At 44.3% G+C, this 27,354-nt stretch overlaps 1 protein-coding gene across 1 annotated transcript in view; it reads right to left on the reverse strand.

The window, feature by feature from the left end:
• Positions 1–3,342: 3,342 nt before the first annotated feature.
• LOC144754003 (uncharacterized) overlaps positions 3,343–27,354 on the reverse strand; it is a 115,812-nt gene continuing 91,800 nt past the window's right edge. The window contains exons 5-7 of the mRNA XM_078641521.1: positions 15,935–15,978; positions 9,221–9,315; positions 3,343–3,499 (exon numbers count right to left, since the gene is read on the reverse strand). Coding sequence (XP_078497647.1) covers positions 3,392–3,499; positions 9,221–9,315; positions 15,935–15,978 — 247 coding nt within the window. The 3' untranslated portion in view covers positions 3,343–3,391. The remainder of the gene's footprint in view (positions 3,500–9,220; positions 9,316–15,934; positions 15,979–27,354) is intronic.

The raw sequence follows: 27,354 nt of genomic DNA on the forward strand, positions 1-27,354 counted from the left end.
CTGCCCGCTGGTATGTTCACAAATATTTTATTATGTGATGAAATGGTCTCGGACTTCCTTTCTGTATAGCCATATTAAGAGCCATTTCATGTGTATTTCTCATATACCAATAAGCAATAATGCATAAAAATGCGTGTTTACTTTTGCATTTAATTCATAGCTTAAGTGCATACAATATATATGACTGCAATTTTTCAGTATATTTGAAAATTTCAAAATGCATTTATGTATTTTGGGGTGGTAAGGTATACACTATACTCTATAGTATGTTGTACTATGTTATAATATGCATAGATTAGTAGATATGACCATAGTTAGCGTGGAGTGGGTGTCGTGTATTTCTATAGGTTCTGAATCGATCCCCCTATTCCTGACCCTATTCTGGTTAAACTAACTAGCTAGTTAACTAACAGTCAGCCCATGAGGCAAGAAATCCCCCATGATGCAGATACCGTTATCTGACGCAGTCACACTACGGCACAGGAACGTGTTATCTGATTAGGTCATAACGCTTGAGATCTAATTAGACAAGCGACATTCCTCCAGCCCCTGATAAGGCATACGACGTTCTCATAACAAATCAAACCTATGACAACCTGGATAATCCGTGCGGCCATTGTTTTGATTTCACAGAGAACTTTAGTAAAGAATGTGCTAACGAGCAAGTCGTATGACATCTTTATTGACGTATCTATGTCCATCCTTACGTCAATCCCGGCACCTTTAAGGTATAAATATTGCCGACCTTGCCCTATGCAAACACACGCGTGGTGACAAGACGGAGCAGCCATACTTGCCGAAGCCGAGAGCAGAAGCAGACCCCGCTGGCAGCAGCCCCGCCTTCCTGACGCGCTGAGAGACGCGCTGCTATCTCAAGCCGAGAGACCCAGCACCGGCGCTTCTGGGCAGCCCTCGCAGGCAGCCTGGAATATCGAGAGCAGAGAAAGAGATACCATTCCTCATCCATCCTAAATTCCAGGTACAGAACTGAATAACCCCTCACAGAGAATTCTTTAGTTATTCACTTGGCAAAAACAAACTTAACTTAAACTGTAACTTTCTATTCCCGCCCACGCATTAGACTTAGGTCAGGTACACGGGGTAGGCGTATTTAGAAACACCAGTTGAGTACGTTTAGTCAAATGTATATGTGTATGTAAATATATTTTAATCATTTTAAACATCATATGGCTCAGAAACCATATCAATGTTTTTACAGTATTATTTTATACTATTGCTTCTAATGTATGCACTTTACTTAACTATAAGTATTGCAATAATATCGATCCATTTCTCTTGTACGAGAAAAGAGACTGATCAATAAATAACACCTTTTTATTGTACACGCCCGTCTCTTCCTTTTCTCTACATTCTGATGAGACTAAGAATGCACGTACTGACTGAGTAAAATAATTGCCTTGTGCTCACACGACTCTCGAGATTGACTCTTGATTAGGGGAGAGCAAAGTTGTCATGTTCTATGGTTGTCAGAAACTAAATCCCTTCTTGTCTAATCAGGGAAGTTAATCCTTCCTTGAACATTCGAGAAAGTTTCTAGCGAACTCTGAGCTTAGCTGGCAAACCCAAAAATTAAGTCTAGTATCGACAGTAGTAGACCTAGTTAACGTCTGGCCTAGGCCTTTACTGCTGTAGGTACTATTCCAATGCGCAGAGCCTATTGGGAAAATAGGAGCTACACTACATGATAAAGTGGTTGCTATGAATGTGATTTTGGAAGATGTGATCAATTTTGAAGGTATATACTACTGAAGTTTATCTATGTTATTGTTATGAATCTTCTATGAATTTTCTATGAATAAATCAAGCTAAATGAAATGAAATAAAAAGATTTTTTGAGTTAACAGTGGGCTAGAAATGAGTGCAGATTGATTCTTTATAAATGAGTAGGCAAGCGGTTCTTGAATGTACATTTTGATGTGTTGTCCCCCGAGCCTGAGCCTTAAAGGAACATTGGGGGTACCCTTTAAGAGTATAGTCCATACTAACAGTCGCTAAACAGGGATCCAGGGACACAATGGTGATCAGAAACAAACCTTTCTCGCTCTCCTTAATAACGCACACACAAGATGTGGCTAGAAAAATACACTTTAACTAAAAAGTGTGTTTATTTCAACAGGTGCTAAATACATCTGAAATAACCACACAGAATACGATTAAAACAGCACAAATGCAAGTTGCAAACATCAAGAATACAATGAACAGTTCTACAAAGGTTAAAATTTACTCTAAAAAACCTAATGCTCTAAAACCAACATCTATGCACTACTCTAGGACAGCATGGAGAGTAGAATAACTTGCAAATAGATTTTTTTAGGCAGAATGAGCACACTGCGTACCTGTTTACAGCAAAGTGCTTTAAATATCAGTCAAGGAGACAGTGTTCCCTATGAAAAACAAACATGATTCGCCTCAGCATCAGCTCCTTCTTGACTCGGATCAGCATCAGCTATCAGTAGAAAGTGCGATACGGCAGTATCTCTGGCAGGTAGGATCTTCCTCTGGCAGTATCTTGCTTGCAATAATCTGGGGATGAAGGACCTTTCCTCACAAGTGATCATGTGGCCATCTTTTTATACTATATCTTATCTAAGATGGAATTTTCAACATCGCTTTAGTAATGTTTGATATACCCAATGAGCATCAAGATTCTAGTCTAAGATGTATTCCTTTAAACAAAGGCAAAAAGGTAATTTGCTGATGTTCACAAAAAAAATACCTCATGCCCATCCAGATCTAAGGACTGTAAAGGCACTGATGAGGGCCTGAAAATGCATTGATGAAGGCTTGCAGCGGACACTTGATTTCCATGAATGCATTCATATTTGTAGAATGCTTGAATGGCTGCACCTGCCCCTTTGAGGAATAGGCGCTGCAATACAAATTTGGCATCATGTGACCAGATAGTTTGAGGAACATGCAGTGGTCCCCTGGAAACGACTTACCTCCTTAGCAATGCTCTGTGCAAAAATCAAACATTTACCCCCATAAGGTCAGATGAAGATCTGGGAACCACTTGATAGATGCTGCCATGTATAACTCCAAGTGGGGAGTGGAAGTGCTGACAATGCAGGTGATTGGTAGGGAAAGAAGACGCCCCACCCTTACAACAAGTGCTCTCACCCCAAGCACATACAAACAGCAAACAAGACTTGGTATGGGTCTCGATGCCAGAGCAAGGAACGTGTGGTTCTCTAGGCAAGAGCAAGTGGCATGTGGTTCTCGATTCCAGGGCACGTGGCGTGTGTAGGTCTCCAGGCTGAAGCACGTGGCGGGTGGTTCTCCATGCCAGAGCACTTGGCGTGTTTAGTTCCCCAGGCTGAAGCACGAGTGGTGTGGTTCTCCATGCCGGAGCATGTGGCAGGATGTTGGCTCAGACAATTGTAGCGTAAATGGTGGCCCGGTCGCCGAGGCGCGGTTGCTTGGTGTCATGCTGGACTGGAAAATGATCCAGCTGAACATAGAGCAGATCACAGGAAGTCTATAATACAAACACAGATCTGAAAATTAGGCACACATGTAATTAAAAAACACCTGAGGCATGTGACATAGTACTGGATGTATGACGTTACAACGCATACTTTTACATCGCATGCTTTTACAACGCGGTAATTACAACGAATACCTTTACAACGAATAGTGCTTTGGGGCGCTGGATAGTGAATAGTTTAATTTACTATTCCAACTCCAGTCCCCGTGGACACTAGGGAAGGTGTTGGACAGTAAATTAAACGTATTCCCTATCCTAGAGCGCCCCCCCAGCGCAATGCGTGGTAATTTGTTTGCGTTGTAAAAGTTGCATCATAAAGGCACTGCGTGGTAAAAGTTGCGTTGTAAAGGATGTTTCCCCATAGTACTATATGGTGCAGTTCCACCCCCATTGAGACTGGTAAGACCACATTTCAGCTTACATTATTTCCAGGAAAACTGAGGAAGTTGTAGCAGCAGGGCTCACGACTGGGAAGCAATGAAAGCGGTACTTTAGGGGAGTGTGTATGAATACTTTATTCGGGGTGCAGAAACAACTGCTAGGTGACTTGGAACGGGACAAATTAAAACTGTTAGAGGTAGAAAAGGCACTCCCGACAACCCCTTCGACTAGAAGAGTGGCGCCGCTTCTGTGGTGCGGTGCTTGATGACTAGGGAAGATTGGAAAAATACACTTATACGGCCCACAGAGAGAGACTCCACGCTGAGGGGGGAAAGGCGGGAGCCCTATTGGTGAGACTGGTTCGGCAGCAGGACTCCCGGAAGCCATCTTGATGTTGCAGAACCCAGTAGGCACATTAGTTACATCACAAGCAGCTAGAAACAAACTGTTGTACACCATCAGGGTTTAGCGGGCGGTCTTTTTAGTAGGATTAGAATTACCCTGCCTGAGAATGGAGGATAGGTCCATGCTCGAGACGGACCTGAGTAGGGTGGAGATTCTTGCATCGCTGAAGAATCAGAAGCTGGCAAAAACACCCGGGAGCAACAGCCTACCTTCAGAATTTTATCATAAATATACTGATCTGATAGACTGTTGGAGGTATACGAGGAGGCATGCAGAACGGGACGCCTTCTGGATACTTTTCAAGAAGCACTATTGGTACTGGTGCCCTAACTGGGCAATCTGGTAAATGAGGTGAAATCTTCCAGGCCTCTCTTGATGCTAAATGTAGATTAAAAAATACTGAGTAGCCTGTTGGCATCCCGAATGCGTTCCTACGTGCCTACACTCATACATGAAGATCAGTGTGGGTTCATCCCCAAGAGGAGAGCCATGTTTAACCTACGTAGACTGTTTCATGTCCTCTAGGCCCCTGAAATACGAGGCGGTCCATACACACCTAGCATTCCTTGATATGGAACAGGCCTTTGATTCAGTAGTGTGGGGTTCTATCTGGCAGGTCTTGGAGAAAATGGGTTTGGGCCCAAATTCATTGCATGGCTAAAGCTATTGTATACTGCGCTTACTGCCAGAGTACGAACTGCCGGCTTTGACTCGGAGTCCTTCCCGTTTTACCAATGCATGAGGCAAGTCTGTCCCCTTTCGCTGCTATTATTCACAGTGGCAGTGGAACCACTCCCGGTGCTGCTGTGACATATGATTGTGCAATGGAGGATTAAGGTAGGGTGCTCCGTGCATATAATCTCACTCTATGCGGACGACACCCTGGTATATCCATGGGAACCAGCTGAGGCACTGACTGTGCTGCAGGTGGTACTATCGGAATTCACGTTAGTCTCCGGCCTCTTGGTGAACGCCCAGAAGTCACAGCTCATGTCACTTGGGACACTGGCAGTCATGGACTCTGTGTTACTCCCAAACCTTCCGTTACCGTGGTGCCTAGAGGGGGTGCGCTACTTGGGTATTAGGATAGCCAGAGCGAAGCAAAGAGTCCTGAATTTGAACATAGGGAGGGTGCTTGCTGGACTACGCAGGTCTGATCAAGATGGTGGTATTGCCTTGCTGCTTAAATATCTTGCAAGGTGCGCTACATGAGATCCCTCAATGGTACTTCTGTAATTGGGACAGTAGCGTCTTGGATCTTTTATGGTCCAGGAAGCGGAAAAGAATTGAACTGCACATGTTGCAGCAAATCTGGGAAAGAGGGGGCATCGCACTCCCCAATCAAGGGTGCTATTATACAGCAGTCCACTGGTTGGACGAGGGGAACAATTGGGAGAAGAGGTTGCTGGGTGGATTGGATGGTCGTTGGGGTCTCCCAGAGCTCCTCATGTGTGGGGCACGTATCCCAGACACTTACCCTTACCTGGTCAGGCAGATGGGCTGTATCTGGGAGCGAGTGGTCATGATAGCCTTTCGTTGGGCCCCATTTGCACCAGATATGCCAATATAGGCACTCAAACCCTTCGTAGTCATAGAGAGTACTATGTCGATGGGAGAATGGAAAGAAGGAGGATGCGAAGTACTGGGCAATCTGTACCTGGGGGCCAGTTTAATAACCAGGACGATGGAATGGACTAATTTGCACAGGGCATGGGACAGTGCCTACAGTATAATAAGATGTCGGCCACTGCCCGCGAGCTCTGGCCTAGTTCCCCAGATGAGTCTGTACCCTCTCAGATATTAAATAGGTTGTTGGATATGGCTGGGGGCTGGAGACTTATTACAGACTTCTACAGAGCGATTGGGGAAGATGCCGGGGCGGTCACCCCGAAAGCACAAGCCAGAAGGGAGAAGGGACTGGAAGGAGACATGACCCTACGTGACTGGCATAAGGTACACGAAGAGACATGCAAGGTTAGCTCTGACTCTTGGTTTAAGCTCATAAAATACAATTATTGTTCACCAGTTGTACCTTACCCCCAAGACATTGCATGCTATATACCCTACAGGTTTGGACGGGTGCCCACGCTGCAGAACCCAGGAGCCCGATTTTCTGCATGTGGTGTGGCGATGCGCAGGCATAATACCTTTCTGGAAGGAGGTTCTACTGACTCTAAAACAAGCTACCGGCTGGGGTTTTAAGGGTACTCTTCAGGTAGTGTGCCTGGGCCTTCTCCCTGCCCCTGTTAAAAAGAACCATGAATTCTTGCTCTTGGGACAAGTGCTTGCCAAGCAGCGGATTACTATCAAATGGCTGAATGCATGCACGCCAAGTCATGGGAGTGGATGAGAGAAATGTCGGAGAAGATATAGCGGAAGAGGTCAGAATGAAACAAATCCGCAGTATGAGAAGCTAGAGGATAATCTAAGGGCATGGAGGCAGATTGTCTTGGATTTGCATACAGGGGATGATGGGACACCGGTTTGGGATAAAGTGGTTGACTTATAAATAGTAAAGGTTCATGTCATATGCACTGTTATGTTGTGATACCCTGAATCCCACTCAGAGTCCAGAAAGTAATGCTGTGAAGACTGTTAACTGTATAAAGCGATGCCTCCTTGTCATGTACATGTGTCTAGTTCAAAGATAGTGCTAACACGTTATCACACCTGAACTACATGGGGGGAGGGTGAGAGGGGGGGTAGGGGTGAAGGGGGACTGAGTTTGTTTTGCATGTTCACACTATATCAGCGCATTTGGTGCAAGATGTATGATGTAACAGACCCTTGATGCTGTATAATTAATAAAATGTTGCAAACAAAAACTGGAGCAGAAATTGAAAATAAGTCGGGACAATACAGATATAGGAGCACATTCAAATCTGCCCTGAGACGCGACCACCAACTGATTCGGACCACCAAACGTGCCGTTCTGGAAAATTGCATCGATGCCAAAAGCAACAGAAGCAAAGAAATGGTCCCCAGTGTGGTGCTTACTTTCCTTCCATGTTAAAGAACAGTAGATGTTTCAGCACCCAGGCTAATGTCCTGCATATGAGGTCCAAAAGGCAAGACTGATTGCATTGTAATTGTGTGTTATAAAAGCAGCATCAGTTCCTTTAAAGTTGCCATTTTAAAATGAAAACACTGGGATGGTTGTCTGTTGTACCTTGCAGGCTACCATAACTATGTTGGTAACCAATCACAAGGTGTTACAAATAGCCACCCACCTAATTAATATTCATTAGGGAGATTGTGCTCTGATCTCCTGTGACTGGGCATTCTGCATCCCATTACAAATTCAGAGATAGGGCACAAATACTCAGGGCTAGATGTACGACCCTCAGTGTTTGCAACCCGCAATTTGCATTTTGTGACTCGCAAACACTGATGTACAGCAGTGTCTGGGACACTGTTGTTTGCAATTCCCAAATGGGCCACATAGGACCTGCCTCGAGAGGCAGGTCGCATTTTACAATCCGTTGAGAATGGTTGGCACTCGCAGGGATGGCGACCTGCTGGGGTCAGCAGACCACCATGTTTGTGATTGCTTTTTAAATAAAGCAGTTTTTTTTTTTAAATGTGCCTGCTCTTAAAAAATGAAACAAAGATTTCATTTTTATTTTTGAAATGCTCCCATTTTCCTTAAAGGAAAATGGGAGCATTTCAAAAATAAAAATGAAATCTTTGTTTCATTTTTTAAGAGCAGGCACTGCCTGCTCTTAAAAAACATTTTTGCTGCCAATCACAAAGGGGAAGTGGCCCCAAGTGACCCCTTCCCGTTTGTGACTGGCTTACCACCAATTTGAAATTGGCAGTAACTGCAATTGTATTGGAACTGCCTTTGCGGTCGCAAAACAATCTTACATCCCCCTGCAACTCACTATTAGGAAGGGGCTCCCTTGGCACGCCCCTTCATAATAGCGACTCACAAAACCTATTTTGCGAGTTGGTAACAGGTCAGCCGCGGCCGGTAGTGGGAGTACCTGCCGGGCGGTGATGTGGGGAGGGGGAGGGGCAGAGTGGGGGATTGTAATGTATGGATTACAGAGCTTTACAGGTAAGTAAACATAAAAGTAAATAAAACGAATTTCGTTGCGCGCACTGCATCGCATTTGGTGATGCAGTGCACGCAAAGAAATTTGTTTTATTTATTTATGTAAAGCTCCGTAATCCATACATTACTACCCCCCACCCTGCCCCTCCCCCTCCCCATGTCACCGCCCGGCAGGTTCTCCCACTACCGGCGGCGGCTGTAACAGGTTACCGCCTCGCAAAATAGGTTTGGTGCATGCTACAAAAGTTTTTAGCAGTCATAAATGGCCTGATTTCCTGTTTGCGACACCTAAAAATGGTGGCACCTCTGGCCCTCGTGTGCAATTTATGGCCACTGTTTACAACTTTCCTTTTTGCACATTGGGCGCAGGGTTCTAGGTTAGGGTTCCATAACAGACATGCAGCAGCACAACTAGTTGGCACAAAAATATACGAAAAAGCCTGAAAATAGCTTCTTTTAGGTGACAGGCAGAGTTCAAACTTCAAAATTTTGTTTTGCATGGAGTACCAAAAGTAATTGCTCCTTGCTAGCTTGGTCATGAGTGACTCATTCATGTGTTTCTTAACTTACCAGGTGTTCTTAGGGCCATGTTGAAGTGTGAAGGGGGAGACGCTCAGAATAAGTGGGGTTCTTAGAAGAGAGATGGAAAGGGAGGCTGACTCGTGAGTGGGCATCCCCAGGGAGCTGCTCCTGCTGAGCCAGCGGATAGATCTACAGACGCGCAGCTGTCATTGGCGCAGCAGACGGGGTGGCACCAGGGCTCGACGGGCCCGTTGTTGGGGTGAAGGGTGCCCATTTTCTGTGCTTGCCTTAGGTGCCATTGCACCTTTACTATACCAGCCTCTATCTGGATCTTTCTAATGACTTACCCCTGTGGAAGTGCTTCTAGACAGTGGGGGGCAGCTCCTCTGCCCAGAAGGGCGTCGCTCAGGGATTGGCACCGCGGCACCTGCGGGTGTAGACCCTGAAAAAAGTAATAGAAATGTGAGAATTCAAACTCTGGGGCACATGTACAAGCCCCTATCGCCACCACAACCTCACTTTTATGGCCTTTGTGGTGGCGATAGGGGCTGCGCCTTATGTACAAGGCAGCATTAAGCTACCTAACGTGGCATAATGCTGCCTTGTACATAAGACCCCATTTCACGCTATGGTTAGCGTGAAAGGGGAGGGCAACGGGTGCTGTGGTGGGCATTCCACCCCATCACCCTTTGTAATTGAGGCTGCCCCATATGTACAAGAGTAGTGTACATAGGAGGCAGTGCCAAAATTAAGACCAGGAAAACCGTGGTCCTAAGTAGACGAACCGAGGGGAAATGCATTATTTCTCCTCGTTTTTGCTTTTTCCATGTGTGTTGCCTTGTGCATTACACATGGAAAAAGCAAAACACCATGGTTTGTTTATGTACAGCAAGGTGTCCCTTCCTGTACATAAACAAACCTTTCAAAAAATGGCATATTGTCACTTTCATGTGTGCTACATGAAGCAACACGCATAAAAGTGACAAAAATGCATTTTAGGATTGTTTATGTGCAGGAAGGGACACCTTCTTACACATACCCAATCCTCCACTGCAAACAGACACCCTTGCACTCTGGTGCAAGCTCTGGTGCAAGGGTGCCTGCGTTGGCGCTAAGTTACTAAAGTTAGCGCCAGCGCAGGGGAGATGCAAGGCTGTACCACATTCTTGTAAAGATTAAGCATGGGCGGATTTTGCGAATTGGCAATCCACGGAATTGCGTATTTACGGATTCGCAATCCGCGAACTCTCGTGAATGTTGCGGATTCCTTTTTTTTTGTTTTCGCAAGTGTTTCTGCCATTTCGCAAGGGTTTTTTACCAGTTCGCATACGCGAACTTACTTGTCGGGTAGCAACGGTCGCGACCATGTTGTTTCTACGTCTGGTTCAGGACAGCACCCTCTGTTTCACCACTGCCACCCTCTGTTTCACCACTGCCACCCTCTGGCTCACCCATGCCAACCTCTGGCTCACCCATGCCACCCTATAGGTCATCACTGTAGATTATGGGGGGAAAAGCACACCTGCCCTGCCTCAACTGACATGAATGAATTAGGGGCTGATTAATGTGTCACTGAATTTGAACTTCCAGGCTGGCACCTGCTTCCTTATCTGTAATTGCTTTCTGTTGCAGTGTAATTTTTTTAACAGGACCTTTGTTGTATACTTGTAGCTATTCTCTGAGCCTGCAGTGAGGGTCAGAGCAGGGTCATAGAATAGTTGCAAGTAGGCAACTGAACTCTGAAGGGGCCCCTCAGGAAGCACTACATGGAATGGTTACTAATGATAAGATTGAACTTTTGCACCTGCTGAGTGCTTTCAGTTTTGCAAAAATCCAAATATCCAGCAGCATCCACAAAAAGTAATCCTTCCAGGTCAAGATGCAAATCAAAGTGACCAGCACATGAAGAAAGCACTGGGAGGAGCCTGCTGGACAGGAACAGGAAGTTGGAGACTGTGGGGCACTTCCTTCCTCCCACCCCCCCCCCAAAAATGGACTCCTTGCAAAAAAAAAGTGCAGGCAAATGTCAACCTGAGGAGTTATTCTGATAAAAATCATAATTTTCAAGGTTTATGCTGCCTGCTGGTGGATTTCTTGTGCGAAATTGCAAATTTTGCAATCTCGCAATTGCGAGAATGTCGCTGCCCGCCGCATCTATGTGTTCGCAAGTGTTTACTCCCGCGATGCGTGATCACGGACCTTTATGACGTACTCGCGTTGAAAAACTCTCGCTGTGCAAGGTGGCAAGCCACGATGACTTAGACAAACTCCCGCGGGATCCCGCAGCAAGATCCAAAATGGCGCAGCACACGCAAACATGGAGAAAAACAACTCTGCAAACACTGAATGATGGTAAGTGAACGCTGCGCGCCGCAAAATTGTATAGTATTCTAGTTGGCAAGTGCGACCAAGCAAAAAATCCGCTTCGCACGGATTTACGAATTTTCGGTAAATTCGTGAGAGTTCGCGGATTGCGAATTTGCCGAAAATCCGCAAAATCCGCGGGCGGAACGGATTTTACGCCCATGCTTAGTAAAGATGGTGCAGCCCTGTGTTTCAGAAGTAGTGGAGCATGTCGTTCAGCGAAGGAGGCTAACTACACGCTCCCCCACTTCCTTGTACATATCCCCCCGTGACTCTATGAAATTAGAGGCGGAGAATTATTAGATTTCTACCTGGGCTGTTTTTTGAGTTGACAACTATTGAAATAAAGATCCGGAGACTGGTATTATTAAGTAAAGTGAAGAAGGTTTATTTTAGGCATAAAGAAGAACACCTCAGTGAATTTATGACGTTACATTGCGATGTTTACACCGTGATACCTTTACAACACAGGCATTACAACGCAAGTCATTACGACTTGCGTTGGAGGGCGCTGGACTCAGGAATAGTATGATTTACTATTCCAACTCCAGTCTACGTACAGAAGGGAAGGTGTTGGAATAATAAATCACACTATTCCTTAGGTTAGAGCGCCATCTACTTCAAGTCATTGTAATACCCACATTGTAAAGGTATTGCGGTGTAAACACCGCAATGTAACCGATGTTTCCCACCTCAGCCACAGCAACACAGCCTGCCCTGCCGTCCTCACACAGCCAAGTTTCAGGCGCTCGACATCGAATCCCGACACAAAAACATTCCAGAAGCCCCATTGGCCCATGGAAAGTAGGAGGAGGGAAAAACCACCAGCAAAGGTAAGGTAAGGGGAAACGAATGGGAGCAGAGAGAGGCTCCCCAGACCGGGAGATACCACAACAACATAAACATGACCGCCTGAGCTATCATTTTATATTATATGCCTCCTCTTGACTCCCTGTTCCGCCCTCTCCCACTTCCGGAAACTCATCAAATGTGTAGAGGGGATGGGAAATATCGGGACTCATGCAAACTCCTCTCCCTCAAATGCTGAGGACTTCTGGATCCCTGCTCAAACCTCCCTCCCTGTCTCATCCTCCTCACGCACCACCACTCCAAGGGCCTGATGTACTAAGCTGTTTTACAGTCATAAAGCCTCAATTTGCAAAGCCACAAACTTTGCAACCAGAAAATGAGTGATCTAAATGTAAAATAAAACATTTTCCAAACCATCATTTTTTGGGACTCACACTTTGTGAAACCGGGCAAGGGGTCTTGGGAGGAGCAGACAGGAGTCCATGGAACCTCACCTACCTCCCATGTCATTCCTCACATGTATAGATTTCATAAAGAATTTCCCTGTAAATTTAAGGGACATGGGTCGCCTTAAAAAATGTTACATGTAAGAAATGCTAATACAGGTATGGAGGGCATGCTGTCCTTAGCCGGCCTCCATCTCTGAGTTGATAGGCATTTGTAGGGGTCACAAAATGCATCTATGTCAACAATAATAATGGGGTAGGAGTTTTTGAGACCTTCTGCTAATGTACGTTTTGCGATGCAACTGATAAGCACATCAGTTGCTTTGCAAAATGGAGTCCAACGTGTAGCAACTCTGTAGATATACGTGAATTAGTGCTTCCATAGGAAGAGCTTTTTTGTTTTGCTACTAACGTTGGCATCCTTTAACGATTCTGGACAAAAAAGTGTATCCACCTCTGCTTCTTCCTGGAAAGTTTCGAGGTGATCCATTACGCCGTGGCAGAGAAAAAGGGAGGTCCCAAAACACTTTTCACCATCCCATTTCAGTTTTCAAAATTAGACAACAATGCAGAAAAAAATGGCTAAACAGAATTACACCAAATATGACAGATAGCTAGCTATGTATCAAGAAAGCATACTTTTAGGGGTGTATTGTAAATCCGTTCAGCTATTTTAGAGAAATCAAGGTTTAAAAATAGCAAAATCTGTTGACATGGGACTCCTGTGGGATGACAAAAAGAGAATTCTGATTAGCTGATCCCGCAGGACTGAGCAATGTCATTGCCTGGCCACAACAGAGAAAAAACGTTGCAGCTCCCTTACAGGACTCGGGCACTCCCAAAAAAGAGAAAAAAGGGGCAATGTAGGGTGTGGCTTTGTAACCCAATTCATTATTATTGAAGAAGGCAAGCTTACTCCAATAAAAACATTGGGTTGTTGAGAGCTCCGTTGAATACAATGTAGTTGCTCAGGGCTTATAGTGGCTGGTATAATACCGGGAGTTCAACATTCCAATATTTGTCTTCATGTTTCTCCCTTTTTAATTTAGAACATTCCTGTTAGTAGCTGGAATGTTCTAATAGCCTTTCTGCCTCAGGCATTACCGGTTGTTAAAGGTTCTCACTCTTGGTATAGGACCTTACCTGTAGGTCAGGCCTATAACTAGGGTTAAGGGCCTTTAACAACCAATAGAGGTCTCGGCAGTGGGCTATGAGTCTATATTAAAAAATCTATAAATAAATGTTGCTTATGGAGTGTGTGGCTCTGGAAAGTGCAGAGCCTGGATCATCATTCCCCCTCTGCCCCCCCCCCCCCCCTATAGTTAATGTCCTGGCCAAGAGACTGGAAAGATGATGGCCACACAAGATTATCCACGAATCCACTGCTTTTCTCGTGACACTGGAGGCACTCGAGAGAGGTGAGAACAAGGAGGTCCCACAGTAAGAGCCGTCCACTTTATCAGGCACAAATCCAGTGGTGTGTGGGTTCCGTGCATGGAATGTGCACATAGAATCACTCTGGTGTAAAATAAATATAGAATGTTTTTACACTCCATGACAGGCCTTATTTTGGCCATCTTAACTCTTATTCAGAGGTGTAGCATTGATGCCCGGCACATTTCCTTTAGAGTCTAAATGGCAGGTGTAACTATTGTCTAACTGAAAGATGCACAATGTGTTGGCCTCAGAAGGCAACTGGGCTGAGCTGGCTACTCTAAGATTGCAGGTCATAGCCTCAATGCTACAAACAGCGCATTAAAAGCAGCGGTTATCCCGCTGAGCTATCTTACAGAGGACAGTGGACAAAGTGGTTGACAAGGACGGTGTGATAAGGACAAAGACAGTGGTGGTGCAAGGACGGTGGTAGTGCATCGGCAATTCAGTGGCCTTCGTTTATGGCTCATACTGCTCCACATACTACCCAAGCTGGCCCAGAGTGCCAACACTTTCCAAGCCCAGGAAGCACCATAGATAGCAGTGTTTACTCAAATTCCACGCCCGGCCAGTCCACAAACTCTCTTGTGGTCACATGCGCCACTGGAGGGAAGAGGTGGGCGAGCCAACTAATTTACAGGCAAAGCCGAGCCAAGGGTCTGGCTCGGATCTTGGAGCCTGTGTACGAGCAGAGCCCTGAAAATATTTGCTATGTAAATTATAGAATAAACATCATGTAAAATATGAGAAAGTCTCAACAAAATTCAAAAAAGTGTATTTTTTTAACATGCGGAAACTTTGATATTAATAGGGCACATTATAGCACTGACCTGAGAAGTACTATTAAAAGTTATAGTTTTATATAATTGGTAGTTTGAGCTCACATATTTGAAAGTGTTGTTATGTATGACAATGAAAAAAAAGATTTTGGTAACGTAAATATTTGCCTAAAATCACTCAATTTATGCAGGAAGCTGCGATTTTTCCAAATGTTATGGTTTCATTTTGTACAAATCAGTCAGTAAATAGGTACCTATATGTCGTTCCTTAAGTTAAAGTTTAGTTTTTACTTCATAGTGCATTTTTCTGTAGTTTTTTAATGTATCGCAAACTCGTCCCGAAGGACGAGTATTTTACATGAGCACCAGTTATATTACACAAGGTTGAATGTATGAAATTACAACGCATACATTTACAACGCATGCACTTACAATGCAGTTTTTACATCGCAACATCCACTACAATACATTCCATTACATCGCATGACACTACATCGCATTTTGAAAAACTACCTTTATAATGCATTCCACTACATCGCATACTACCTTTACAACACATACCATTACAACGCACACCATTACATTGCATTTAAGGTAAGTATTGGATAGTATAGGAGTAAAAATTACTATTCTAACTCCAGGGGGTGAAAGAGTAGGGTAAGTGTTGGATAGATGTGGGGTAAAAATTACTATTCTAACTCAAGGGGGTGCAACAGTAGGGTAAGTGTTGGCTAGTGTAGGGGTTAAAAATTATTATTCTAACTCCAATGGTATGCGTTATAATGGTATGCGTTGTAATGCCTGCGTAGTAGTGACATGCGTTGTAAAGGATGCCTGCGTAGTAGTGACTGCGTTGTAAAGGATGCCTGCGTAGTAGTGACTGCGTTGTAAGTGTAGTGTGATGTAATGGTTGTGTTGTAAAGGTTGTTTCCCCACAAGGTCACATACATTATTTATAGGCATATTGAGTGATTTGCCCAGCATCACAGGAAGTTGAGCCAACGCAGAGACTCGAACCTGGCTGCCAATTCTACAGTTGGCAGCTCACCCTGCATAGAGGGAGGGAGGCAGGCAGAGGCCACATGAAAGCTCAACTCGTTATGGGCTCGAGGTTCCAACAGGACCTCGAGCCAGAGCCAGGCTTCAGGCTCGAGCCTGGCTTGACCTCTACATCCACCCTTCCTGCCCGGGAACATGGCCATGATCCCAGGGGTGGTCACTTTCTCACCTGCCATGCTCCTCAGCTCTTCCTCCGACCTCTTCGTCTTCTCCCTGAAAGATAATATACACTCTCGTCAAAGGCACACATTTGTAATTTTAATTTTCTGTTGAAAAAGGGTTCATTTACTAATTCGGAGTAGCAAATATTTCACCCATGAGCAGAGCTGCAATTGGAAAAAATTCACTCCAGAAACCCTTAAATTGGAGGTCAAGGTGTGGCAACAAAAAAAGGGGAAAACTAAAGTCAAATTGGCGGCGGGGACATATGCGTTAGTAAATCTGTTCTAGCTTACTTAGTTGGTCACAAACAGGTTGTATTTTAAAATACCTTAAAGGGTTTGGACACCTGCTATCAGATCTTTGTGTGCCGAGCAAATCTGAGGGGACTATAGTGTCTTTACAAAAGGACAAGATGCGGTTCCTACATCTTATAACAATCATTGTCTTATATAACATTTCCAGTACATTTATTCATACACTTATATGATTTATTGTATCTTTGTGTGTAATGAAAAGCACTCTGACACCCTGCAATGGGATGAGTAGAGCTATGAAAGAATTTCAATAGGTGCCACATTGGTGTAATTACTCATACGCATAGATCAATCTTGCATTCTTGCATTTCATGTGCATCTCTTATATCCTGGTGTTTAACAAAGTTGAAACGTCCCTCCATATCACAGTTTCTCTTAAGTACTTGTGAAGTGATAACATGCTGTGCACCAGTGTTTTCCTCCATTACATTGGCATCAAAGTGTTAGGCTCCAGATGCCTCACAGCCTGGTTATACTTGTATAAAATGAAGGGATGAAGACCCTTTAATTCAGGCCTTTGTTTTGGGATCCGGAATGCAGCTGCTGAATTATGTCCCTGTGTCGGAAAAAGACACCAGGATAAATTCAGCATGTTTCCCTGGGCCCAGAAATAGCTGCCAGAACCAGCCTCATGCAGGACTCACATACTATCCAGCACTTCCCACTGGTGCAACATTGTTAAGGAGATTGAGCAAAACCCTCAGCCTACATTTCCTTCAGCCATCTCCCTGCCAGAACCTGTTTGCACAGTAAGTTTGTTTCCCAGGTGTGAATGAGATGTTAAGGACAATTCTGTGCTATTTTGTACGCCCTGCTCAGTTAACCCCTTCCGTGCTCATGATGGCCCCCGACCCTCATGAGTCACGGTGGGCTTTTGCGCACGACGGCTGGGGGATGTCCGAGCCACGCCTTCGATTGGAATGTCCAGCACCGCGGCGGAATTCGCGCAGCAGCCAACGAGTTAAATAGAGATGGACATGTAGCGCCGAGAGTCCGTGCAAGACACACCCAGCGCTGTTAGATGTTCACTGGCCTACCCAGTGATTAGTAGATTCAACAAAATATGTGCTCAGCATCTGATTGCTGCATGAGGAGTGAGAGGTCTCACTTAGAGAGCACCTTCTGACAGTAGCTACTGGTCCTGCCAACCTGGATATTGGTGGCTGGCAGGTGGCGGCAGCCTGGCTCTGGGATCATGGGACACCAGCCCTTTTACCTGAACCTGCAGGCTGCATCTGTTAAACCCAAGCCAGTATCCCATACCTGGGTCCTTACTTCCATCTAATGTCTGCTGGATGGGTGTGTCTTGTAGATTACACATATGTTGTATGGCTGAGGGGCCACTTGGGCGTGAATGGTCTTCCTTCATTTTGTCCTTGTCTTTTACGTGGACCTGAAAACCTACATTCTGCTTCCCTTGGAGTATTGGGCCGACTTAAAGCAGATCCCACCCCTGTCCAGGCAAATCCATACCTAAACTCGGATCCTCCTTGTGATTAGGGTTGCCACCTTTTCCAGAGAAAAATACTGGCCATATGTTCACTTTTTAAGATTCTTCAAAGGCTCAGACATGATTCTTAAGTAAACTTATATACAAAATTGTCTGTATTCGTTTTTAACATGCCTTTTCTGTCTGTCTCTATTAGCTGGTAGTCATTAGGGCAGCTGTAGAACACATTTCTAACATTTATTGTTAAAAGTATGTACAGAAAAGGGAAAAAATACCAGCTTCAGGTGGTTTTTCTCATTTTTATACCGACGAGGCATTAAACAGACCCCCCCAGGATATTGCAGCATGGATTAGCAAATTGAGCGGCACAAATATGGAAATTTAGCGGCACAAATATGGAAATTTAGCAGCATTTTTGCGGCACTTTATTTTACTCATAATCATTCATTTTCAGCTTTAAAACAATGGAAACTGTTTTAGCGGAGTATTCCACTTTGAAATAGGCCCTGATGTGATGTCCCTTACTGGCACGTACCATCTTCAAAACCAGCTGCAACATTTATACAAGCTATCAGGACCAGTATTCACACTTATCTTGCAGACAAGCTCACCATCTCGGGTTGATCTTGGTGCATCCGCAGCAGGACACCATCAGACTGAGAAATTTAAAAATGACAATAACAAGACAGTGGGCCTTATCCTTCTATGCACCTAGAATCTCTAACAACATCCCTGTATCCATCAAGGTCACCCCCAATGCTGCTCCAGTTGAGAGAGTTGAAGACTCATCTCTTTAAGAACACTACATCATGATGCATTAACCATCCTCAACCTCGTTCCACTCCTCTTACTCATTAACTTTACGCTTGTCTATGACCAAGCACTGTACTTCAATGCCTTTTTGATAGGTTCAAAAGGTAGAAATACCATATATATACAGACATACATGCACACAAAAATAAACGGGTGTGCTATAAAATATCTACTTGTCCAAGGAATGGAATGTTTAAAAAATGTACTTGTCCAGTGAAGATCTACTTTTCCCTTTTGCTGCCATGCAGTGAAATGTAAGATTATAGCTGTGTTCTCTTTATATCAGAGCTCTGAGAACAGCCTCCCTGATGAGTTGGCAAACAAAATATGCCATGGTTTGGATTCCAGCAAAGCCCTGGTTTTGCCACGTTTTCACAAATCTAAATGCAGGAGCCATAAGTAGGCTGAAAGTCTTAGCACATGGTTTGGAATGCACTGTGTGTCTGTGCAAACTCACAAACTACAAAGAAATCAAAAGGGGGGAGTGAAGAGGTGGTGCCAATGGGCACCGAGGTGGGCACGTCCTCCTCTTAGTAGGGATTCAGGTCAATCAAGCAAGGGCCACCTCACATTGGGTGGGTGTATATCCGGATGTCATTGGAATACACCTTCTTTGTTAAAATACCCCTCACACACCAAAAGGGCCCTTGGTGTCATGCTTCATCATCGGGGTCTTCCCGTCCCGCTGCGGGGCGGGGCAGTGCTGCGACTGGCGGATACGCCGGAGCACCTTCAGGTGGAAGTGCTATGTGTTGGGAGTGAGTGTCAGTGGGGTCAGGAGTGATATAATAGTGAGTTGTTAAAAAATACCTGGTCTAGTGGAAAAAGAAATTTTAATAAACACTGGCTGGTATTGTTAAAAGAAAAGTGAAGCGGAGAGATGGAGCTAGTTAATGGGCTCTCTCTCCTATGTGGGTCAACATGTTTCGAGGCGCAAGGCCTCTTCGTCAGGACCTTGGGGAGTTCCCCCTGTCACTCACTAGTGTTTTCTCCACAGAGGTAGAAAAAGTGTATATACAAAAAAGTGCAAAAAGACTATGTGTGTAACTACAATTAATAATTACAACACTTTTATGGATACGATAACCACGGAAGCAGCAGACGAAGGAGGAAGCACAAGCGTGCGAAGGGCTCATTGGGACCCCACTATACCCTTCTGTCTAAAGCTGGCTCATGAGGCATTGATTCCTCCATTGATAAGCATACTACATTATTAGTGTGGTAGCATAAAAGTGTTGTAATTATTAATTGTAGTTACACACATAGTCTTTTTGCACTTTTTTGTATATACACTTTTTCTACCTCTGTGGAGAAAACACTAGTGAGTGACAGGGGGAACTCCCCAAGGTCCTGACGAAGAGGCCTTGCGCCTCGAAACATGTTGACCCACATAGGAGAGAGAGCCCATTAACTAGCTCCATCTCTCCGCTTCACTTTTCTTTTAACAATACCAGCCAGTGTTTATTAAAATTTCTTTTTCCACTAGGCCAGGTATTTTTTAACAACTCACTATTATATCACTCCTGACCGCACTGACACTCACTCCCAACACATAGCACTTCCACCTGAAGGTGCTCCGGCGTATCCGCCAGTCGCAGCACTGCCCCGCCCCGCAGCGGGACGGGAAGACCCCGATGATGAAGCATGACACCAAGGGCCCTTTTGGTGTGTGAAGGGTATTTTAACAAAGAAGGTGTATTCCAATGACATCCGGATATACACCCACCCAATGTGAGGTGGCCCTTGCTTGATTGACCAAACTCACAAACTAACATGTTTAGGGTATTCACCAACTTCTCTCCAATCTTTTGTCACACTGAAAAAGGTTGGATTTTAACTCTTTATAAGAGCAGTACTAAAACTTTTTCTAGGGATATCCAAAATGTTGGCCAAAATAGTTTTACATTCATTCTCCATAACTGATCTATTCCTAATATTGGCTTGATATTAAATAGATTTTACTAAATGATGCCTTAGGGATGGCATTTAAAAGTACACAATAGTTTATCTAAACTTGTTTTCGAAGTTGCACTTTTGTTTGTATGCTTTTTATTTTAAAAGTAAATATTGCCCAATCTTGCATGTATTTGCATATAATCAAGGAGTATTCTGTGAGTAATATCAGTAGCCTCAAAGTGTTATATTTTGCAAAAGTGTGTACACATTGCTATACTGGGAGTGGACCACTGTCAGTGATGAAAACTGAGCTCAGTGAGTGTACCTACAGGGTGCAGTTCGATTGTAAAGGCTCTGCATTAATGAATCATGTACAGAAATTTGAATAACTTAAGCACAGGGACACAAAGCTTATTTTAGTAGCAGGGGAGTCTCCTTAATCCATGCCGTACCTCTCTAAACAGTAAGCCAAAGGGTTTGTGCTGCGGGGGGTTGGGTCTTCTTGTCCAGAGAATAAAATATACTGAAAAATAGTTGTTCGTCACCCCAAATATTATTTCCAGGTCGTGAGTGATACTATTCCCACACCTCTTTTTTAAAGGTAAAAGCAGTGTATTTAATCAACTTCATTCCACCAGAATGAAAACGTTCGTTGATAATGAGTCAGTTAAACATAGGCATGTATGCTGCATCTCAAATACTGTATCTCCCAATGCTTACATGTTTATGTTAAAAAAATAACATTTTAAGGAGACTTTTGAAATGTGGGAAACAATGTATCCCGCTGAACCAAGATCTTAGTGCAGTAACCATTATGTTTAACCACAAATGCAAAGTAGCCATGAACTCAGCTAAAAGGTTCATAGAAGTGCAGGTTGTATATGTGAAAAAAAACACCGCTCCCAAAGGTATTTTGCTATTATGGGGCACTTTTGTAAAAGTCGCGGCGTTTTTACAAAAGTGCCGATTTCGCGGCAAACCACAAAATCCTGGTGGTCTGATTAAAATACAAGTCATGCCCAGTGCTTTAAGTGGAAATATAGAAGGGCAGGTACCCTCTATTGAGAGAATCTGTTTGGTCCTAAGTGATGAGAATGTATGATGGTATTCTGCAAGCGGAATCACGCTGTGCCTTCACAGCACCATCATTAGAACAAACAGATCTTTTGTACGCATTCGTTCAGCACACAACTCGTTATAACGACTTGCCTTAGGGAGGCGCTAGATTTTGGATTAGGTTAATGTACTATTCCAACTCCAGTCTACGCAACAGTAGGGAAGGTGTTGGACTTTAAAGCCAACACCATTCCACCAATGTGCCCCCCTAAAGCAAGTCGGTATAACGACTTGCGTGCTGAACAAATGCGTACTAAAGACAGGTTTGTTCTATTGCCGGCGCTGTGAAGGCACAGCCGGATTCCGGCTTCATTCTAAAGGACGTTTCCCAAGTGACAGTGCTTGTTCATTAAAATGTATTGTAGCAGGGCTGAGGAGTGTAGGTACTCTACCTTTGAAATTAAAAAAGTGCGGGTACTCAGTACCAGACAATATCTGGATGTGTGACGTTACAACCCATACATTTACATCGCGGTACATTACATCGGAGTTGTAACGACTTGCGTTGGAGGGCGCTGGACTTAGGAGTAGTATAATTTACTATTCCAACTCCAGTCTACATACAGTAAGGAAGATGTTGGATAGTAAATTATACTATTCCTTGTCCTAGAGCGCCATCCAGCGCAAGTCGTTGTAACGGCTAGCGTTGTGGAAACCGCAATGTAATAGCATTGCGATGTAATCCCCGCGTTGTAAACGATGTTTCCCCAATATCTACCCATTTACAGCACTGTTCGTGCCAGTATAAAACCGGCCAGGTGGCAACCCTAGTTGTGTTGTGTTGGGCATTGCTTAGATACTCGGATTGTAGTTTTCCCACGCTATCCCTAGACACACCTTGTCCTTTGCCCAGGGCAGATGTGCCAACTCACACATCAGTGTTATGTCGTGTATGTATAGAACTAATGGTATAATCCACTTAGTTTCCTCCTTTGTTATTGGTTACCAAATGGTTGGTTCTGGTAATGTGGAGGCGACAATAAAAGGACTGAGCTCTGACCTCAAAGGGGTGCCACCTAACGTTCCTCACTGTGTGCTGTGCCTCTTATTTGCATGCGCTCGTGCACCTGCTGCCTATTGTGTTGGTGACGAGCATGGGACACACAGAAGCCATGAGGTTTCCGCAGTCAGATACACCCATCTGCCTGCCTGCACCTTACCATACATGCCAATAGACCGACTCCTGATTTTTAAAGCCAAAAGTGGCTTTATGATGGCTAACTCTCGCCTAAAATGTGTTCTGTCTCAATAGAAGTGAATGGGGAAAATATATTCTCTTGATTATGTCTTTTAAAATCCCCCACTTATCTCTTGTTGTATGTAGGCCTTACTGAGATAGAGCACCAGCCCCTATGCGGAGTCCCGTGCATGGTTATGACCCATACATGCCAACAGACCCCATTCAGGCAGAAGGCTCCCAAATTTTAAAGTAACAAATGGCTTTATTTTAGCTGTGTCCAATCTGAAATTGACTCTGCTTCAATAGAGGTTAATGGGGAAAATACATTCCCACGATTTGTTTTCAAATTCTCACGCCTCCTGTTCTGAAATGTTGGCATGTTTACACCTCCTACATGCCCCCAAGCGAAATTGCCTGTGATCCCGCGGACAACTCCGTCTACTTCGTCCCAGCGCCAAGAACAGGCTGGACGCCAATTCACCAAAATACCAGGGGTAGTGGAAGTGAAATCATACGCCATTTGACCTTTACTTTCTCTCACACACTTACACATACACACACACACACACACACACACACACACACACACACACACACACACACACACTGTCTGACATAAACACACTTTCCTCTGCAAGCACACACACAATATACATTTGAAAGCATTATTTTAACTTACCTCAGCTGCCAGAAAGGGTCATAATTGAATGCACTTCATGTTATTACACTAATGGGGAATAAGAAGCATGCCGATTCTGACACATCAGCACCCTCACTATGGGAGGGCCCACGATGACTGCAAGTCACCACTAGTGGGCAGTGTGACCTCACGATAACCTAATGAAAAATAGGTTATCGACAGCACTGACAAAACAAAGCGCATCAAAAGTGAAGCGAGAGGTGGATGAATATTTCTGGATGAATACTACCACTGCGGAAGCTTTGGGTTGACTGCCAGGTTGTTGTGTATGCTTTCTACATTTTCCTTTAACACTCGTGCTTCCACGAGACATAGTTTAGCCTTGTGTCATTGTATGTAGCTCCTTCTGATGAGGTTCTAGATCACTGCCTCGTTCTTCTACTGGCTATTACATGTCAAGTCTGGTTCCTTTGCACTCGCTTGTTCCCTTTAGATATTTATGCTATATATATAATAAATTCCTTAATTAATCATCGTCTCCTTGCCTTACTACAATTGGCGACGAAGATGGGATTCGACGTCTAAAATTATGACAAAAGGCCATTTGGAAAAAAGGTCAATTAACACTAACCCATACTCCTTCAAATCACCAACTGGTCCAAAAATGTCAATAGCAACAGTTTCCCATGAAAGACTGGGAATTAAACCCTCACACATTGGAGGTCTCAGAGTTTTTAAAGACTTGTCAGCTGAAGAGCAAACCAAACATGTCTTGACACATTTTTCAACTTCACTGTCTATTCCGGGCCATCAAAAAACACCTTTGACAACCAATTTGGTTCTGACAATTCCAAAGTAACATTCACTGCATAATTGTAGGACCCTTTTGTGTAAAGTTTTAGGGGGAATAACACGGTCACCTCTCTAATAAATCCGTGTCACAAGACAATTCCATACGTACATCCCAAAAGGATTTCAACTCAGCCGTGATGTTGTCTTTCCTAGGCCAACCTTTACAGATGAAATCAGAAACTAGCTTTAAATTATCATCCTTTTGCAATTCATCCAGCCATTCTGCCTTGGTGATGGCAGGTGCACCAGAATCATGAATAAGTGCTATGCTGTAATTACCCCAAGGATCATCAAGACACTCCTCCAATGGAACTGGTAGTCTAGACAAGCAGTCTGCAACAACATTATCTCTTCTAGGTAGAAAACAGATCTTATAAATATATTCCTTCATGCGCATTGAAATTCTGGCTAATCGAGCAGAGGCTCCCACACTACCTTCAGTGGTTAAAATGCGTACGAAGGGTCGATGATCTATGCGAATAATTATCGGTTTACCCCAAACAAAAGCATGGAAATGTTCTAAACCCCATGCACATGAGGTTCTACATCACTGCCTCATTCTTCTACTGGCTGTTACATGTCAAGTCGGGTTCCTTGGTACTCGCTTGTTCCCCTTAGATATTTATGCTATATATACAATAAATTCCTTAATTAATTATCGTCTCCTTGTCCTAGTACACAGGTGTCTTCAAACTGGGGGACCCCTAGAGAGTCCCCAAGTGATCCCAGCGGGAGGCAGGTTCTGAAAAAAAGAAGCATTATGCTGATAGCAGTGCTTTGTTTTAAGCTGAAAAAAATGAGTAGCAGTAAGCTGCTGTGTAATGGGCCATCACTAACATGTTTTGTCATTCTAGCTGGGAGTATGTGTCAGTTGGGAAGGGACTCCAACTATGGTTATTATTCAAAACCCCACCCCCATTTCTAATAATCACACTGTGGATACTTTTACACGTTAGTAAGGCCTGCCTGACCAGAATAGTATGTTTGGTAATCATTTATTTGATTACATTTTTTAAACGGTAACAGAATTTAACAGCATTGTTCAAATAAGTCTAAACATATTTAAACATTCCCAATGTAATTGAATAATTGTGAAATAATTTGAGGGGTCCCTGATGTTTTTTTCTTTTCCACAGGGGGAGGCGCAGCATTAAAACGTTTGAAGACCCCTGGCCTAGAAGCATACTCTGCTGTGACAACTGTTACAGATGATCATCTCAGAGACTCCACCCAGCAGACGAGATCTACAAACTCTCCCACAGAGCAGGTGAAACAGCCCACCACTCACATAAGCCACTTTGGTTACAGCCCTAAATGCCTATTTTTCTGCATTTGCCAAGCCCGATTACAAGCAGTTCCTCCTGAGGCAAATGAAACAGAAATCAGAAGAATCTATTTACGAGTTCCACAGTCTCCTCAAGGAGTGGGCATGCGAATGCACCCTTCCAGATGTGGCTGATGAAATCCGTGCCCAGTTCATACAAGGATGCACATCCGGCACACCAGAGAGCACTAGTAGCTCACGCGCTGCTCGCGTAAGCTCATCCGCACACCGGAGAGCACTGGCAGCTCACGCGCTGCTCGCGCAAGCACATCCGTCACACCGGAGAGCACTGGCAGCTCACGAGCTTCTCATGCAAGCACATATGGCACACTAGAGAGCACTGGAAGCTCACGCACTGCTCGCGCAAGCTCATCCGCACACTGGAGAGCACTGGCAGCTCACGCGCTGCTCGCGCAAGCCCATCCGCACACCGGAGAACACTGGCAGCTCATGGGCTGCTCCCGCAAGCACATATGGCACACTAGAGAGCACTGGCAGCTCACGCAATGCTCCCGCAAGCCCATATGGCACACTAGAGAGCACTGGCAGCTCACGCAATGCTCCTGCAAGCACATCCATCACACCAGAGAGCACTGGCTGCTCACGCTTTGCTCCCACAAGCACATCCGGCGCACCAGAGAGCACTGGCAGCTCACGCGCTTCTCACGCAAGCACATATGGCACACTAGGGAGCTCAGACACCTTGTGTGCTGCTCCCACTAGCGTGTGTGGCACAGTAGAGAGCACTGGCAGCTCATGCACTGCTCCTCAAGCACATGCAGCACACCAGAAAGCACTGGCATCTACGGTGCTCCTCCCGCAAGCACATGTGGCACACTAGGGAGTCCCACCAGCAAGTATGGCACACGTGAGGGTTCAAGCAGCTTTGGTGCTGGTCCAGCCTGCAAGTGAGGCACACCAGAGAGTGCAGGCAGATCGCATAAGCTATGCTGTGACAGGCAGTTCCATTTTCATTCATTCTTGCTTCTCTGTCCCTGCTCGATTTCCTACCTGTGGCTCTGGGCTGCTGATTTATGTGCCCATATTTGGGTGCTAAATAACCTGGGACAGGTAAGTGAACCTCTGGAAAACTGAGGAGCCTGAAACACCAAGACTTCTCCCTGGTGGGACATTATATACACTCTTCTACTCCACCCGATCACTCTTCAAAAGGCGTTTATAAAAATGATAAATATAATTGGACAGGAAAAATAGGAGGGGTGTAATATTGTGCATCCTAACATCAGTCAGAATGCTTGGCTGAAATAACAACTCATCCTTACCCTAGGTTTCTCTATTATCTGCTTTCAAAAAAAGACTTTTATTGTATTCATGATATGGCATATTCATTATTTTTTAAACTAATATTTAGTTTAATTAAGATTATTCAGAAAGAACACAATGGGCCAGATGTACAAAACTTCAGAATGTGATTTCCTAATTGCGATTCTTAGTGAATCGTAATTAGGAAATAGCAATTCGTAATGTAAGAAAACTTAAAAGATTTCAATAGCAACTCCTGATCGGTCACAAATCGACTTACCTCTTAAATATTAATGAGGTAGGTCGTAATTTATGACCTATTAGAATCGCAGCCATCACAAAGATTGTGACCTGCTGGGGTCAGCAGACCACCATGTCTGCGATTGCTTTTAAATAAAGCGGTCTTCTTTTTGAAATGTAGCCCATGTTCCCTAAAGTAAAATGGGATGTATTAAAAAAAAGAAATTTTAACAAATGTTTTTCAAACCATTTTCAAAGGGAAAGTGGGCCCCATGAGGACCCCTTCCCATTTGTGAATGAATTACCACCGTTTTTTGAATGGCTGTATAATGCGAATGT

This window comes from Lissotriton helveticus, chromosome 5_1 (assembly GCF_964261635.1).
Source record: "Lissotriton helveticus chromosome 5_1, aLisHel1.1, whole genome shotgun sequence".
NCBI classification, from domain to species: Eukaryota; Metazoa; Chordata; class Amphibia; order Caudata; family Salamandridae; genus Lissotriton; species Lissotriton helveticus.